This window comes from Planococcus citri, chromosome 3, assembly GCF_950023065.1.
Source record: "Planococcus citri chromosome 3, ihPlaCitr1.1, whole genome shotgun sequence".
Classification (NCBI taxonomy): Eukaryota; Metazoa; Arthropoda; class Insecta; order Hemiptera; family Pseudococcidae; genus Planococcus; species Planococcus citri.
In genome coordinates this window covers 45,053,413-45,073,275 of record NC_088679.1, presented here as the reverse complement: position 1 = coordinate 45,073,275, position 19,863 = coordinate 45,053,413, and the positions used below count along the sequence as shown (strand labels likewise).

At 32.5% G+C, this 19,863-nt stretch overlaps 1 protein-coding gene across 2 annotated transcripts in view; it reads right to left on the bottom strand.

The window, feature by feature from the left end:
- Positions 1–19,863, bottom strand: part of LOC135840687 (carboxyl-terminal PDZ ligand of neuronal nitric oxide synthase protein) — an 86,892-nt gene that overhangs the window by 24,017 nt on the left and 43,012 nt on the right. For both annotated transcript variants that reach the window (XM_065357320.1, XM_065357321.1), the window contains 3 exons: positions 7,874–7,945; positions 6,700–6,792; positions 5,077–5,132 (listed from right to left, as the gene is read on the bottom strand). In XM_065357320.1, coding sequence (XP_065213392.1) covers positions 5,077–5,132; positions 6,700–6,792; positions 7,874–7,945 — 221 coding nt within the window. The remainder of the gene's footprint in view (positions 1–5,076; positions 5,133–6,699; positions 6,793–7,873; positions 7,946–19,863) is intronic.

Below are 19,863 nucleotides of genomic sequence, written 5' to 3'. Positions count from 1 at the left end.
AAGATTTTTGATTAAAAAAAAATCTTACCACTATTTCGGCAATAAATTTACGAAAAAAAAATTTTTGATTGAAAAAAAAAATTTTTACCTGCATTTTGGCGATAAAATTGGCAAAAATTAAGTATTTATCTACAGCACTATCATTTTAAAAAAATGTATCTGCATTTTGGCAATAAAATAAAAACGAAAATATAGTACATTATTACAGTACTATCTATTAAAAAAACCATATTCGCAGCTCTATTTTGGCTATAAAAGTAACGAAAACGAAGTAATCATGACTTATTGCGTTTTGGAAAAACGATTGCAATCCGCAACTTACAGAAAAGCTGGATTGTGCGTAGGTAAATAGGTATTTTGGGTAGGTTAGGCATTAAATAGGTGAGATACGACCTACAGAACACAATGGCGTGAAAAACTCAATTTTCAAAAAACTTGACTTATCCACTTTTGGAAAACCGCCCTTCAAGTATATTTTCGTAATCCTTTGATAAAAAGTTCAATTATCATCACAAATAAATCTTGGGAACAAATAAAAAACTTGTTTTCTATTGCTGGAAACTTCAGAACAACAGCTCGAAAACGCCATCAAAAATTTGGAAGATCAAAAATAGGATAGACACCAAATTGCAGCTTTCCTACCCCAATTGACTTGAATCAAATGATATTTTTCATTTGCCTTTCAATTCTATAAAATTGGTCAAACTTTCAAAACAAGAAACACACTCCAAGTTAGGTACCCAATACCCAAAATGGTCTATTTTTGGATAATTTTAACAATTTTTCCTCCTTAGTGTCAGCCAAAATTTTTGTAGTACATAGACCTACTACCTACTTACTCGTTGGGTTGAGATACCATTCTCATGAAACATGAGAAAAATTGCATCTGGAGTCATCTATTGGTAAATGGACGTGATTGAAAGTTATACCTCATTTTGGGTACGAATTTCTAAAAGAATTCAAAAGCTATTCGCTGTTAACAATTGTCTATAAACGTCATAAAGTCAATTTCATACCTAAACAAAAAGGTACATTCATTTTCATAAGTAAGTATATTTGCCTTTATGGAGGAATATTCCATTTTATATTCGGATATTTCTGTTTTTGCGATCTCTAAATATACTTACATATAACTTTACGTTACACAATCGCTCGGAGACAGAAAATTTCATTTTCATACAAAGTTGTGCGTATAAAAACAACCATACGTACTTCGAGAACAAAGTTGTTGAAAGATTTTCATTTCATTTTTTTTTTTCAAATCAAAAAGCATCAAGTTGCCATTTCTAAAAAATGTTTCAAACTATTGAAATAACATCGCACAGCTCAAAGAAACAATTCAATTATGATTCTTCTTCTTACAATATTACTTTTGTAATACTCATATCCCATGTAGTTTTCAAAGCGAAAATTTTATTGAGTTTTTTTTATACGTACCTACTTTCCTTTTTGTTGCTTTCGAGCACAAATTAAAATATTTTCGACGAAAAAGATTTTTTTGTTGCTTCGAAACCTATATCTTTCATTTTAAAAAAAGGAACAAGAAGAGTTCTATGTATCCTTCGAATAAAGCATTTTACTTGTTCAATAAGTCGATCAGATTTGCAGCTTAATACGATTTGATGGACTTAGAAAATGAGAAAGAACTTGCCTGAACGATAACGTACACGTACATAAATCAAGTTACTTGTATAGTAGAAACGAGAATGAAAATTTCTCGATAACTATAAGAAAAGGTCGTGTAATAAAATAAAATTCCTAAGTATGTACTTCGATATGTATTGGAAATTCGCATCTTCAGCGAAGATATTGAAAAATCAATCGTGAAATTTTCTTGTTATCGCCCAGATACTCGCATGAGGAAAGAAAAATTACCCCAGCCAGCTTATTACCCTTGGGAACCCGTTAAAAGCGTCAATTCGCCGTGTTCGTAGCAGCTTTATGCAAAATTTTACATTTCATTTTCACCAAAGAACAAACTTTACTTACTGGGAATTCATTTACAAGCGAAAAGTTTTACATGAAGAGATGTACGCGTTTCAAGGGCCAAGTGTTTGAGCATTTTACACTCGCAGTCGCAGGTCGCAGTTCAACTTACGATTTGACCGGAATGGAATTCGCAGTTCGCACTTCGAACGCTTTTAATTTTTGGTCAAGAGTTTCAATCCATACAAGCGTTTTATCCGCTGTTTCGCCTTTAGCCGAACTAAAGATCAACAAAGGTTGATATTTGAACGCGCCGCGCCGCGTCGCGCGTCGTGTAAAACGCATACAGAGCCAATTCCAAGGCGTTGAATTATTCATAGAACACACGGTATAGTGTTGTAATAACTCGCGCAACGACGCTTGTTAAAGTAACACTCGCTTGATTTGTTTTTCACTCGTAAGAGAACGACCCGTTCGCAGCATCTCAGCCTTTTCTAAATTTACAAGGCTGCGAAAGTTCGCTCATAATTTGATACACACAACAACTGTAGGTAATATGAAATAATGTCAAAGGGCATATTCATCCTAAAATATAAGGAAAAAGAAAAAACCAACAACGTACGTATTTCTCGGAATTTCAAATAAGCTAACGTTCGATATGAGAACACGCGTATGAAAAAAAGCGGAGCACACCTCGTTTGAAATGAAAACCTCGCAACTTATCAAAGGAAAAAATTAGCAGAAAAAAAGATTTTCAGCAGAATTTTTCAAGAAGGATGCACTCTAAAAGCGGTGGGAATGCCATAAACAGGCTGGAAAAATGATCTAAAGACATATTCATCAAAGCGTACAAATAGAAACGAGGACGAAAGAATATTTTTTCTCTAAATTGAAAAAATCAACATCTTGAAACTTTGAGCTAGTGCTTTGGCGAGGGGAGAGGGATAAATATAGAGTTTAAGAGACTAAATGTTCAGTACCTGCGTATTATTGAAATCATTTCGTACGAATTTTCGCTACATCCCATCAAACAGTAGAACAATTTGAAGATCAACTCGACCCAATATCATAAATTTCATTTTAAAATATCAAATTCATTTTCATAAGTCGATTTGACAGGCTAATTCGAAGGAAGCAAAACCGAAAACGTTTAAAAAATGATGAAAATTTCAATCTTTCTGGTAGGATAAAATGAAATCACAATACACGAAAAGCTGAAACCTTGTAAAAGGCAAACTGATGACACTCGCTCATTTCGTATTAAAAATTTCAGCTTCCCAAGTTCATTAATTATTCACAGGGTCTACACGCGCGACTCGGGAGATTTTCAATGTTTAAAAAGTGAAAAAGCTTGTTATACGTATATTACCTCGTATAGCTCCAGGATGATAAAATTTGAATATATTGCGCAATTTTTGATTTTATATCGATTCTTTTTAATTTCCATATTTTAAACCTACACATACTAAAGATTTTTCCTCTCCCCTCCCACAATATAAAATTAGGGAATTCATAGATACTTGAATCAAAAAACGGTGTACCTATTCAGGCTACAAAAGTACTAAAAAATTGGAGGAAAAAAGTAAGAGCAATGCGACTATTGAAATGGAAATAATGGAATTCTTGCAGAGTCCTTTGATTCGATCACAAAATTAATTTTTTCAACAACTGTAAACTTTAACTGTGCGTCCGAGTTCAAAAAATTTTCAATTTAGAATAAGCCTACTTTTACTTTTTACACCCTCAATTTTTATCAAAAGTATGCGAGAGAAGCTACTATGGTTATAATCATTTCAAAGCCAAACCATAGCCACAATACAATGGCACCAGGCATCATAATCAAACTTTGGAAAAAAGGACTTTAGGATCATTTTTTTTTACCAAAAAAGGACCTTGAAATTACCCAATTTTTAAAATGAACATCGACAGGTTATGGCAACCAATTCAGGCATTGAAAATGAAAAACATCACCATGGTTCTGCAACTTTTTCACAATTTTCTCTACTTTTTACATACCTATAGCCATATAATAAGTACTTACCTATTTTTTTTTTCAGGATACCTATCATGAAAAGATAAGGACTCAAAAAGGACTTTGAAAATAAGGACAAAGTCATCATAAAAATGACCAGTTATGACGCCTGTGGCATTAAAATTCAATGTTCGAAAAAAACCACCCTAATTTGAACATCCACCTCATATTTTGATGAAAAATCTACGTATACATTTGTACTATATCTCACATCACACAATTATTATTCTTTAAAAAGCAAAAAATCATCCGGAAAATGGCAACTTTGTTCTGTTTTATGCGTTTTTCGTATAATGTAACCGCTCCATTTCATTTGAGCAGGGTATACGAAGTAAAAAAAATTACAATTTTTATGAAAAAGAATGATGAGGTAAATCGCTTATCGAAACGTTCATCAATCAAATTGAAGTTTAATACGGTACAGTTAACATCGATCATAAAGAAATGTGTGCAAGCGCGAGGAAGTAAAGTATAATACACAACGAAGAAAAATACACGATATTTAACTTGGTATTCTTTAATGTAAAATTAATGGATCGCTGACAAATATATCGTAACATATGTTAACTTCAAACATTCGCGAGTAGAAATTCATTTTTGAAGTAAACATTGGCAATTTTTTTCCTTTCTTTTAAAATGAATAAAACGTAATATTCATTCATTATAGAACTAAAAAGACTCGCGGGCGAATAAATGTCAAATCAAAAACGCCAACTTAGGTAAAACGAGAATAAATTGAGAAGGGAAAAAAATAATAATAGGCAGCTCGTAAAAAATAAAAAATCCCTCGGCACAAAAAAAAATTCCATCGGTTGGTGGCGCGTTAAAATTCAAATTTATAACCTCATGTGCGGCGGCGCCATCACCATCGCTGGTTTCAAATCATCGACGCGCTAACGTAATTCCTCATTACTCTACCTTTACGCAAACGTTTTTTGGCTATACACTCTCTGGCTACGGGCTATAAATTTTATTAATAAAGGTAAATTAGAGTACGTCGGCCAAAAAACGTTTATATAAAACTTACTCGCGAGTAACAACAAGAATAAAGCACGCCGGTTAAAACCTTATTCGCACCGCAGTATAGCTTAGAAAAGCAGAAATAAACTGTCACTTACCTATAAATAGGATGTTGCATAATGACAAGGCTATTTTCGTCGATCCATTGTTTTTTCTGCAACACACAAACACACAAATAAGACGAATTGTATCATTAACTGATCGTTTATGATTTTTAAAATATTCGTAGTAGGTACTCGCGATCTTTGCCAACAGCTGGTTAACCTCATTATTAATGAATCTCCCACAATTCAGAATTCCACATTCGAGGAAAATTTCTTCTTGTTAATGTTTTAGATAGAATGCTTTGAGTGCTTAACGTAGCTGTTTTTCCTCTGATCAAAAAATTTTAAAATACGAGATTGATTTGATCAACACGTCGGCAACCAAAGTATGACCAAAATAGAAAATTCCTGGAGTTGTGGCCACCAAATCACTTTTTTCAGAATTTTATGCACTTTTTTTTTGAAAAATGTGATTTCCAGAAACGAAATTTTCCAAACAAATAACTGGAAATGCGAGATTTTGAAAGAAATGAGGGCAAAAATATAATCATGCCTAGCGATAAATAATCCTAAAAAATTTGAGGAGCCAAAAGCAATCAAATGCAAAAAAAATTAAAATTGAAAAACGTTTTTAATTTTACTTTTTGAAACAGATAAAACTAATTTTCTGCTAAATTGGAATTTGCGAAAAGTGAAAGCAGTGGTATTACAGAAAATTGAAGTTCACAGTTGAAACAAAATTTAAGACACCATTGCTCGGAGAAAAAATGATGAAAATGCACAGCTAATAATTTTGATAGATAAAAATCTATTTCAAAAGCATAACAATAAAAAATTCACCAAAAATCAAAATTGAATCAAAAAGCTTTAGCATCTTCAATTTTTCACGAATATTTCAAAAAACGTGGAGTAATTTCATTTTAATAAGTCTAGCGAAAAATAGTATAAGAAATAAGAATATCACTGTTAATATATTTTAGCCTTTCAGGTAAAATAACTCAACTAAAACAATTTTTATGAAAAAAAATTGAACATTTTTTTTTTCAAGAACCATGCTAGAAATATTGCGAATGATAAGTCAAACTCAATCCGGGAGGTAGAAATGGGAAGAAGTGGACAGGAGAGGAAAAGAAAGGGGTGAAAATATTCATTACGTTCCTTTGACGTCTGACGTCTCGTTATACTAATATTTGTTTAACCCACTTCCAACTTATCAGGAAGAACAACTAAAAACGATCAACTCTGTTGAACATTCCCAAACCATAAACAAATACCTCTGTACAACTTCAACTTTCAGAGTCCAAATCTACAAGAACACTGCTGTTCGGTTAATGAATCAGGTTAAAATCATCAATACGTGAAATGCCATCACTCAAGTGCATAAGTAAGTTGAAGTGGCAAGGCTAAAAGATTTTATAATGACTGCACAATGTCTCTTAATAATGTTCAACGGTAAACCTCAAGTCGCAGATAATCCAATTATCCAATTAAAACCCAGACAACGGTTACAGTAGCATTTATACGTCGTTTCATTTTCAGCACTACGTGTAACATTGTATACAACTAATTAACCCCAGCACAGCGACGAATAAACTAACATAGTAGGTACTACATATTGTACCAGTCTTAGGTGATGCACCGAAATCTCGAATAATTCAATTAAGCGTAGGTACTCACTTTTTTCTTCTTACGTAACGATACTCGGACCCCGTCGACAGACACTTCCAATACAACTTTCTTCTTTTTTATTCCTTTTGCTTTAAATTCATACTGCAACAAATGATTTTTGAAAATTAGCATAGTAAAATTTGAAATTAATGTTCATCGATAATTTCCTGAAAGTCATAACGATGCAACTTATCGTACACAAATGTACCAAAATTGTATACTACGAGATGTAGAATAAAGAATCGGACCAACTTTTATTTTCACAAACTTCAAATAATTCATAAATGAAACACTGGAGATTTATTTTCTATCAAAAATCAAAACATTAAACCATTTCTCAGCAATCCACGTTTAAATCCTTCCAAATTTAAAAATAGGTAGGTATAAAATAAAATACGGCTTCTCAGGAAATCTATAAGCATTTTTTTTTTCTTCGAAATAATTCATCAATCTAGCTTTTCATCTGCCATCGTTTAGGTTTTATTTTTCAAGCCTAACAAACACTATATCTATCATATAAACCATGGGCGATATTTCACTTAATCATGAAAATAGCTTTTACGATACAGAGTCGGGTACTTGAAGTAAAATAAACGGTAAAAAAATTCACTGCTTCGAAAGCGTGTACAATATAATCTTTAGCGAGTATTTTCAACGATTTTTTTTCAGCTGAGAAGATAGCAATATCGATTACACTTTGATAGCTTTTATTTTTTATAGTTGATTGTTTCGTTGATAATTTTGCTGAATTGTTTTGTGATCTTCAGAAAGATATTTTCATTGAGAACGCATTAAGTACATATTGACGTAAAATTGGAAAAATTTTCCACAGCAAAATCGAACAATTTCGACTTCGACATAGAGATAGGTCAATTACCTCTTAGGTTTGATAGGCGATGCGAAGTTGATTGATTTTCAATTAATTTTCACAATAACTAGGTAGTGGTACATGGTACATCGTGTAACTTCAAATGAATTTTTCGCTCAAAAAGTTGCAGATAAAATTGAATTTGTTTTTCGTCCTTTGACAATATTTATCGCTTAACATTTCGGTGATTAGTGGACAGAATTTTGAGCCATTTTTTGCATTCAAATATAGGGCCCATGCACATCGTACACAGTACACACGTAAATTACTTAGCAGAAACACTACTCAACGAATTAATCTTATATACAAACTTACTCTAATTCTTCGCATAGCTGCTACAATTTCGATCCTACTGGTTGGCCTAGGGACATCTAAAGTTCCAATATACTGTAACAAAAATACAAACATTCGAATTACGTAACATTACAAGAGTTTAAAAACGATAACTACAACTGATACCCTATAATTCTAAGGTCATAAGAATATTTCCAGCAGCGAGAAAGATTAAGGAAGGAAGAAACGAAGGAGCCAAACTCAAGCTACATTACGTCTGCTCACTTTTGCGAATTAAATTCGTCTAATTGCCGAAATTCCTAAAGAACTCGACGACTAAATTAATTTCATAATTGAAATTCTAAGACAATTCGGCGTTTAGGATTTCCAATTATGAACGCGTGATAGTGTTTTGTAAAAATTCTAACGTTTTACCCAACGCGAAATTTTTCAAACAATGTTGCACTTCAAAATCTTTACGAATGAACTTTTAAGCATAAAAATTAAATTTTACTAAATGAGAAAACATTAGGGAACAGAAACACGACTTCATGCCTGAGAGAATGTTTCCGCTTATTTAAAAAAAATCGTCGTAACTTTCAATTTTTATCTCTTATCCGCAAGTTATTTAACTTTTTTTTTTTACAATTATAATCACGAACATTGAAAAACCTTTTTTTAATTCTTTTCATTTTTTTGTACGCATGAAAAAGGCGAAAAGTTTCGAGGAAATTTTTGTACAAGTTTAAATTCGCCGAAACGTAATTAATGTTGGACAAGCTTCTTGTTTTTATTTTATTTTTCATTAGCGTTTTGTTTCGGACGATTTGTTCGAGTTTAGAAAAAAAATATAAGCAAACTCCACAATACGAAATGTAAACTAAGAAAAATTTTATGAAAGCGACGTTACTTCGTGTCGTGTTATTTGATGATTATTGCATTTAAAAATCACCTTTCAACAGTTTCAACGCGTTCATTTTTCGAGAATAAGAAGCTTACAAATCGCAGACATGGTTTTACGACGTTTCAACTTTTTTTTTCGCGTTGATTTTAATCAACCTTAATAAAGAAATAAAAAGTTATATCGTACCTAAGTGCAATTATCCAGCAATAAATTTTTTTCAACTCCACGAAATAGGTAATTTAATTGTTAAAATCTCACTCTCTAACATCAACATTCTTACGTTTTTTTCAAGGTTAAGATCATTTCAATTCTAATTCTACAGTTGCAGGAGAAGGAAGAATCATGCCTGAAAAATGATCAAAAACTGAAAATTCAACCATCGAACTTTTCATTGAAAATGCTTCTAAAAAATCAAGTACCTACATTTTATTGAAAAAAAATTACGATAACACATCGGCTACCTTAAAAATCTAATGATTGAATTTTTCAACCAGTTCATTATTTTATTTTATTTTTAGGACAGTTTAACAAAATTTCAAGAAATTTTTCAGAAAGTTTGGCTCAATTATGCACATTTTTAGAAGGCAAAAATTTGTTTTAAAAGTAGCTTGTTTTGGGCGAAAAGTTACCCTTTATTTCGCAGAATTTTACAGAAAAATCCTCGTTGTATGAATGCAAATTCGATCGCCTTTTCCAGAGATCATCCAAAAATTGTTTTTTTCGAACAAAACTTTTGAAAAATGATCTTATGTAACCTTGACCCTTGACCGACTCGAGCTAACAATAGGTAGGTCTAGGTACATCTTTTTCATCGAATCTATTTGAAAGGGAAAACAATGTAGGTAGGTGATAAATATTTTTCTTTTATTGAAATAAATCACTTTTCCTCAAGTTATTCGAATATGCAACATAAAAAACATCCTGATATATATTTCCAAGTAGGCATTGCAAACTTTTAAATCAAATTATGAATGAAAAACTTACATATGAAACTTGAAACATACGTTTATGAAGAAAGTTGTCTTCAAACACAAAGTAACCTTTAGGGGAAAAAATCATAAATACAAATTACGTATGTAAGTACATTATGTAGGCTTTGAATTGTCTCCTTTTAGTACAATAAACTACGAGTTTATTTCTTCATACTTTCATACATCCATGTTTCATTTATACAGAGATTCGTAATTTTTTAAAATAGCGAGTTATAAAGAAATACCGTACGTAGCCAAGGTCACATTATCACATAGTAACCAACCCCAATTAATTTTTGAAAATTAATTATATAATTTTTACTTTTTCATTCGGTTTATTCCATTTGCCCCCTCTAGCTCCTGCCTTCGGACACTACGATGTTCGCCAAAAGAAAACTTTTTTTTTTGGTGAAAAATGAGTTTTAAAATTTAAACACGAAATTTTTCGAAAAAAATTACAATTTCAACCTATAGAAATACTACGTACTTATTTTCCATTTTCATTTCTTTTCTTTTTGTTTGCCAATATTTTTCAATTTTTTTGCTATCAAGAGAAATGGGTTTCTTACTCCTTGTTTTTCGACTACTTCTGCACACGTTTGGTTTTTTTTTTAGTTTAAAAAAACCCTGTTTTGAGCTGTAGAAAAATTGAATTAAAAATTCAAACTCTACAATGTAACTCTGCATAATTGAAAACTGCCGAAAATTGTTTATTAATTTATTCACATAATTGCTTTGATTTCCATTTTCATGATTTCGTCCGATATCACTCAGCGCCTGGGTCATTCAGTACGTAGACACTTATTACTTATTACACGTTAGTCAATTCCAAAGACGTGCAAAAAATGAAATAAAATTGCGGCGCGAGACGAAAAGGAATCCATACAGATAAGAAATAAAAACGAGAACATAGAAAAACTCATAGGATAAATTTCCGGTAAAGCTTCCCAGATTTCTGATTCCAATACATGTGAAAAATGCCAGTACATCGTACGAGACCATGCAGCACATTTATTCGATTGTTAATTGTATAAGCAGTTCAGTCGGCCAAAGTTGGAAAATTCGAACAGTGCGCTTGACATTCGTGATAAACGAAGTTTCACTAGTACGCCGGATAATGTTAGAGTAAGCATCTCGTTTAACATCTGCGTATGACAGACATTCTATAATTTCGAATAAGTATAGAAATCGCTTGTGTGAGTCGACATAAATATTTTTTTGTTTTAAATAGCGTACTAACGAATTAAAATAGATGATAAATGCTACATGATTCGGTGGATAGTATAGTACTTACGCCATGAAAAATTAGTTCCAGTATCTACCATTACGTTACACTTCTACTTAACCGAACTAAAATAGCAATTAATGCATTTCGAGCTTTAATTGATTGGACTACAAAAAGCATTAGTTAGAATTCATCCGCGAAAAAGCATGTTACCAGCTTGGGCGAAAAAAAACTACCCCCATAAACGTAGAAGATACAATATATTCGAGTGAAACAATTAAAATACAAAATTAACGCGTCATTCGATAAGAAAAATAAGGGTTTAAAATTAAAGCTTAAAGCTTTATATCGAATGAATTCGCTCGAGTGAATTTACATTCAGCAATTATTCAAAGTATCCAATTACGGTCAACGTTGAGCGCAAATAATTCTGGATAATGAAATCGAATTGAATGTTTCAGTCATCGTTGATTATAAATAACGCGTCTTGAATTACGTAATAATCATCGGTAAAAAAATGCTTCATCCTTCCCAAGTATACTGCACATACCCCCATAAAAATGAAAAATTTTCATCATAAGGAAATTTGAAAAATACAAATTAGAATAAAACGGAAATACAAAAGTGAGCTTATTTATCATCAAACTGTTCCCATCGCGTACTGAACAACTTTTCGACGTAATAAATAATACACAAAAACACGCTACAAAATTAATTAATTCGCCTCGTTAATAAATTTGACAATTATTGCACGATATCATTGTTGGTGCGAAAATTCCACGCCAACGACGGTTCGATAGAATCTCGTAACTTACGTAATAAATTAACTTACCAATAAATTTTTTTTACCCTGATAAAATAAATCAATAACTAATTTTCGCATATTTTTTTACACATACGCGACGTTTAATTGTTAAGAGACGAATAAAACGAGCCGATGGAATTTATAAACTACCGACGCGAGTAATTAAGCTTTGAAAAAGTACGTCAAAATGTATAGGTATCATAAATTGGCCATTACGGCAGGTACTTTTATAAATGATTAATTAGTATAATGTTGGAATGCAAAAATGTCACAGAGGTGTATTCCAAACGAGCAATGTTTTACGGTTTTCCTTTTTTGCCAAATGGTTTATTGATTGGGCGTTTGAGCGAATAAACCTACTCATACGAAAAAGAAATTACCTCTCTGAATATCTTCCTTTTGCTTCACATACGCGATTAGCACATTTTTTATATTTATTCCGGGCAAATGTATACATTGTGGTGAGTAAACAGACCTGATTTTTTCGCTTCACTATATTATTCAATGTGGGTTCTCGATCGTTTTCGCAAATATTATATAGGTATTATGGAGAAAACGAGTCTCGAGATTACGTACGTCCGCGTCGGTCGTCACATTTTCTTCACAAAATTGTTACAGATTTAACCGACAATTTCTAACGTTTATGTTTTCTCGAACTTTTAAATACATTTCTAATCTTATCTCGACTGATTTTTGTACGAATTTTCAGCCAACATAAAACAACAGTCGATTGACAAAAAATAATACAGTTGTGCTCTAGTCTAAACAAATAATCTCATATTTAGTTACGTTATCAACGTTAGTTTCTCTTCAGACGTCTGTCTGTCCTTCCACTTGAATCAGAATTCGACGAATTGAAAGAATAGAATTAAAAAAATACTCGTAGAGATTTTCACAACCAATGAACCAAAATGTTAAATTCTCAAGTTCATTTTTCAGAAGTCAATTCTTGAAAAATCTTTTAAATTTCAAAAATGTAACATTATGGCGTGACATTTAATAATTTTTTTTTTGAATCTATACCGTAGAAAAAAAATTATAATTCTCATACTCGATACATTGCAAGGATTTCACAAGAGTAAAAAAATACCCGAATTGTAATAAATTGATTCAAATTTCGGTGAAAAAATAATTGTTTTTCTTTAAAAATTTGACAAAATTGGTCCAAAATCACAGCTAAGAAACTTTCAATTCGGATTTTCTACCGAAATGTAAATCTCAAGTTCAGTTCACATCCGATCAAGAATTTTCTAGTTCATTCAACTTGCCATTTCATAATGTAAAGCGGAATCGAAAGATTAATTTTGATACAGATAAACAATGGAACTGTCCTGTTGATCAAAATATTATTAAAAACAATTTGTGATTTAATTTAGTCCTAGTTTTTATAATCGGAAAACGATTTGATTCGAGCGTAAACTTATTGTTCACGTTTTTGCAATTTCCCTCAAATAAAAACGTGATTTTACGCTGAAAAATATACAGCTTTAAATTTTTATCAAAAACATCTACGCCAAAAAATGTACACCAATGTAAGTTTCAACTTTCAGCATACACTTCATAACGTGTAAATTTACGTCAATCGATTACCTTCGTATTACGTGACAGCTGTCCCATAGAGATTATTATTTTGCTATACCAATTTGTTCGCCTATTTTGACCATCGGACGTAGCTATATAGATTATCCATCGGATGAAAAACCGAAATAACCACGCTGTGTGTGTTTTTTTTATTGCTTATTAAATTGAAAAAAGTGATAATCTATCGTTTAATATCGTTGAAGAAACATATTTCGCCGTAGGACGATGAAAAGATGGTATCCTGAAGATAAATTTTATATTATACGAGGCACGAGTGTTTTTCGAAAGGTACTGAAGTTAATTCAAAGATGTTAATTAATAAAGTACTGTAACTTTCCCAACTAAAATTAAACAAGTTTTTTGAACTCATAACTAATCTAATTTTGCGAACGCGTTTTCTCCATTTTTTTTTCCTTCTTCGGTTCATTAAAAATATGCAACACATTTTTATGGAATTTTCGTACGCTTAGTAAACATTTTTTAAAAAAATAGGTATACTTATTATTATTTTTTGGAAATTCTCAAGAGATCTGGTTGTACTTAGCTCAAAGTTTGAGTAAAATCGAAGAATTTTCAGCAATTTGATAAAGATTTCACTAATTATTTTTTTACTGTAGCGTAGGAACCCACAGGGTCACTCAAAAAAAAAATCAGCAACCGAATCGACCTCTCGGCCCACATTTTTTGAAGAACTACGTAAAAAGCTAAAAATGCGTCAGAGCAGCTACAACTCTAAGAATGTGATACTATAGTCAAATTAATTACCCATCAATACACTTCGAGACTCACTTTTGATTTAATTAGGATAAAATATATTCCAAGGGTTTAGGCTCTTCAGACAAATTTCATTAAATCTGAAAAAGTGTAAGGGGTCACTCGATGGTGTAAGAAGCTCTTGAGAAAATACATCACCAGCCAAAATTTCATGAGCTGATAAAAAGTGCTTTTTTCAATTTTTGGTGAATTTTTGAAAATCAAAGAGCAAAAGATGTGAAAATATCAAAATTTTCCCAAAATGACCTAGAAAGCTGAAATTTGAAACACACCTATTTTCGACTCTCAGAATCCATTGGAAACGGTTTCGAAAAGTTTTGAGCAACTTTAATAGAGCCCCATACAGATTTTTGAAAATTGTTTCCACAAAATTTTATCCAATATTGATTTTGAACAGCAAAAATTTATGTATGTAATACCCTATTTTAACACGCCGAGTTGGTTGGAAGAGGAGTCAAGTCGTTCTTTGAGATATCTTCCTTATTAATGTGAAATGAGAAGATCGGTTTTTGAATTTTAAGCCAGTTTACATCACACATTTTCAGAAACCTCACTACACACGACCTCCCCTCTCATCGAGGTCAAATTTATCACTGAACGACCACGCTGTGATTCATAAAAAATTTGTACCTAGACCCTTTTCCAAAACTGAATTTTAGCGAAGGCCTTAAATTTTACTAAAAACTGATAAAAATGAAAATATTTGACAAAAAATTCCTCTTTGGCGCCCTTTCAAAAGATCAAGGTGGGAGTTGGAAATATAAAACTTCAACTGCAAGTTTTCAGACCACATAAAGACTGATTTATGTGAGTTGATTCAAAATTTGAACCGGAAGCCAATTAACTTATCTTAGCTGTCAATAAACAGAGTCAACATACTCGACCCGTATAGCCCAAAAAATCTGATTATCCGGTAAATATCGGATAATAAGTCACTTTCTCACAATTTTCAACAGATAGTAAATTTTTCTACAGAACGTTGTTTTTTTTGTCGCTCAATAACACCAACCTCAAACTTTCCGCATATCGTACCAGTAATTTTTCATTTTTGTCCAAATATTGACGCATAAATAAGTTCTTGTTCACGAAATAATTAGATTGATCGATATGCGGAAATAGAAGACCCGCGTGAACACTAGAATGGCGACCATAGTGCTTCCCTAAAAAGGTGATTTTGCTATTTTGACAGATTTTCAACAGTCGACGACACGCGACACAGTTCAACGATCACGTTCGTTGATCGCTTAGTTGGCAAATTCGTTGGTGTAACGCCTACACCGCTCATCCCGCTGGCTCACTTTTACGTAACACTTAACGAATGAAAAATATATACGTCGCGTCGCATCGCATCGCGCCGCGTCACTACCAGCACATCATGATGAACTTCTCTCTGCGGTGCGGCGACCATCACCATATCATTCGATTTGAATTTGATTCGCCGTGAATCCTCGTTCGTTCTTGTGATATGAACTTTGTATCGGTATAATGTGGAAGGGAATTTTTTTACACGTTTATTCGTATTATATATACGTATGCAGGATTAAACGTGGGTTGAATTACATTAACAACGTTTGCATTATGAAAAGTTGAAAGACCTCAAAGTTACAACGATTTAATCGATGTACAAATTGTAGGCTATTTTTTCCCCTTTCATTGCTGCGTTAGTTGATTAAACCAGAATTAACTAGTTCGTTTGCCAGCAATTGATTTATATTTACGTTTTAACGCTCATTCATTTTGAACCTTACCTGTATAGTGTATACTCAGAGAAAAATTTTCAATTCTCTACCCACAATCCATCTTTTTTTTTTTTTTAGCTTTTTTCAACTTCGGTATAAAAGATATGGGCTACCTTTTCTTTTAAAAAATGATCTCAAGATCCTGCCATAGGCACTTGAAAATTTTCATTACGTGAAATTTGGTAAAAAAAAAATTCACCAACACTTTTTTTGGGAGAAATTCTACTTGTAGTACCTTCAATTTTGAAAATAGGCCATATATTTAGAAGAACGAAGATTTATGTCAGTCTTGACGAGTCCTACCACCAGCCTCGAGCAAGGAAATCCAAACATTATATTACTCGTACGCATAAAGTTAAAACGTCTGAATTTCTTTCAACGTTAAAATACAACAAGAGTTGTAACTTTTTTTTATGAATGAAAATTACCAAGAATTCTGAAAAGTTACAGAATAAAAAGCTACACGTTGAAAAAAAAAAGAACAAGAGAGTCAAATTTCAATTTTCCAACATCGTTGTAACGTAAAAATTGGAAATTCCTCAGAAAAGTCGACGTTTTACAAAACTAAAAGCGTATTTTTTTAAAATGTGCGGTGTTTCCCATTAAAAGTAGAAAAAGGCAGAAAGTGGGAAACGTTAATAAACGAAGATAACTCGAATAGTAGAAGAAAAACGTCGCGTCGTTTTCGTTGGTATCATCAGCCTACTTGGCACTATAGAGAAAAGGTGCAGAAAGAGATGGAAAAAGAAAGAAAAATACGTGTCACAAAAACTAATTTCTATCAAAGTTTACTCTTCCCTAAGGAATAGCTGCTTACTTATCTTTTTACAGGAGAGTTTTTCCACCTCGAAAGCCTTTCCTTTTTTCCCCCATCAAACCGAAATGTTACCCTGGTGAAACTTGGATAGTATACTCATAATTCGGTCAATTTGGCACAAAAAGAAGGTGACTAAAGATGCACCTCAGTAAATATTTTTTTCCGAAAGTCGAATTTAAGGCACACACCGTAAATCATGAGAAAATTAATCTGCGAAACGACTAACGAGAACGACAAATGGTACTAATATTTATTTAGGAATTTATCTAAGTTACTACATATTCAGCTGTGAAACCAAGGCACATATTCAAGTCTAGGGGCGTGTGAATATAAATTCCTCATGAGCAGATAATTTATAAAATGCCGGTACCGTTTACGAGTAAAATTATCGTAGATGTTTACAATGTCGATTATCTTTATTTGCGCAAGTTTTACGTTAAATAGGAAATGCCCTCGTTTATCCGCATACATATTTATCATGAAAACTTATATCAGCACAGCCAGCCGCATTCCGCTACTATTATTAATTAAATATTCGCGATGAACGTCCTTTTAATACTATATATTTGTCAAGTGTGAAGGTAGGCTAACGCGCAGATAATGATGCTACATAAAACTTCACCCTAAACCTAGCAGTTTTCTTCGTAGCTGTTATCGATAGAGCTCTTGAAACTTTTCGAGCAAATTAGGTTAATTGGAAAACGGACGCAATATGCACCTAGGCTATAAGAACAGCAGAGATACCACATAGTAGATACATATTTCCCGATAGTATCATATCGTTAAATATGACACAAAGAAGATGGAAATAACGTATCATCTGCGACCAATCTGAAGCCAGCTTTTAATATCTGAGAAACTGCGAACTTCATGCGCTGGAATTCAACTAAACAATCATCCAAATTGTGTAACAACGTCGAGAAGACGCTCGCTATTTCAATCCGACCCAATATCCTTTTCAATACAAGTATAAGTATATATTAGAATTTTAACCTGATTTTCTGCTCAACTATTTTACCATTACGAAACGATCGTCTCAAAGAGCGTAGGATTACTGAAGAGTAAATTTCAAATACGCGCCTTTCTCAAGGATCAACTTTTTGTTTGGGTTCAACTCGAATGTTAATGCATTTCTTATTTTTCGATATTAAAAAATTGCTACGAATAGGTACGAGCATACGATAATACTTGCTCAGTAAGGGTTTTCGTAACGTTATGTACACTAAATTGGAAAAATCTGGAGGATGTTCACTGTTCAAATAACTGCTGTAAAAATTTCAATTTCGAATTCGATCTTTTTTTTGAAAAATTCTCGGACGAATAAAACGAAGATGCGCGGTGTATAAAAAAAACCTCGAAAAACAGAACCGTGTCTTCAGTTCAAAATCTCGAGTTTATTTTCATTTCATCTCGAAATATCGAATAAATGAGAAAATTAAGTAGGCAGGGATAAAATCAAAGTTCGAAGATAAGACACAGCGTCTGAAAAATGAAAAACCTGATACAAATGGGTGTTAAATTTTCAGAAACAAACAATTTTTTATAAGAGCATTTATTTTTATTAGAGAAGGGGGTGAAGGACAAAATGACTTTTGCTTTGAGTCCACTTGGCTTTTGACGGATTTGCACCTAGATTCAATTTTTATATACCTAGATATCTTTAGCCATTTTTGACAATGAAATGCTGAGACATTTCACATCGATTCGACCAGAATTTCTACGGTGGATTTTTTGATTTATCTTGAAATATTTCTACAATAATCTATCCCCCAACGAGAAACATCATTGGCTCGTCTTCGGTCCTTCATCCATGAGGAGGAGGGAAAGGAACCCTGTTTGTTGTTGTGGTACCTTGTGGTGCATTGAACTTTAATTCAGGAACCATTATCAAATTCAAGTTGAAAGTTGAACTATCATTATAGCACTGTTGTGCGAGCTATGAATAAAAATTAGGTAAAAATTACCATCGAGCGACGTAACTTTTGTGGCGGTTTTGAAATATACATTTTTTAAGATGGGCACTTTCAAATAAGTGGTCGAGAGATAGCTATGCTTTACCCTCCAAAATACCGGTAAAACTTTGAAACAAAATGTAGCATATGGCACACATACCTATTCGATTTGAAGGCACTGAATACGAATAGAACCTTTGAGACGCTCTGCACACTCGTCCAAACAGAGTCAAAATTCAAACATGTTGTCCTAGTAGTGTGATTCATCGATAAATATTATGATTTCAAGGACGCTGAACTGTGAACACGATATACCCTTAGTTTTTAATTGTCTTACATCTTTGCTCCGACGAGCCCTTTTCGAATAAAATATTTTTTCAATATTGACAGACCTATTTTATTTTTTTCACAAATAGACCTAATTTTTTTCTATATTATAGGCAATTCGAAAAAGTCGAACTTTTAAGATTGTGAACAGCTGCAGAATTTATAAAAATTCCCAAAACTGAAACTGATCGAGAAAAATATAAAATTGCACAGTATATCTAATGATTTCTCATTGATCAATCCAGTTCTAAATTTTAAAAAATTTTCGCTTGATTAATTAATTTTGAATCATTTTACTCGTATGTTTTATCTCGTCTATTATCCAAGGAAACTGAAATTTGATTTACACAAACTCTGCATAGATTTCTGATTGACCTGAGAGGGAGACTGAAATTAAAGTTTGATTCCCAAATTTTTCAATTGTCTCTCGACAAATTGGAAACAATTGCATTTTTAAGCATTTGTAAAAAAAATTCTTGACACCACCTTGATAATTATTCACATACAGCGAAGCTTTAAGGGCGTAGGAAACGAAGCCTTCTTTCAGTTCACTCGCCTCGGTAAAAAAAAGTCAAGAATTTGAAAAAAAAAATCAGGCGAATTTATGCCTTTTTTTGCTTACTTTTCATCGTAAAGGAACAAATATTAGAAAAACGAGAGCAACAGCGAATGAAATTAATTTTCTGCCCTTGAAAAGAGTTCATGAAATTTAGTTTTTGAAAAGCACGGAGCTAACATCCTGTAAAATTTATTTCAAAAATTCATCCAAATACTTTAGCACAAATTTAACGAAAATATTCAACGCTCTCTAAATTCGAAGCCTTCGGCAAAAAATAATTTCATTCGAGGGGAAAAATTTGATCAAATATTGGATACATTTAGTCCTCTAATTCAGCAACTCGGCGTCGAAAATATACTTAATACCCTTTTCAAATTT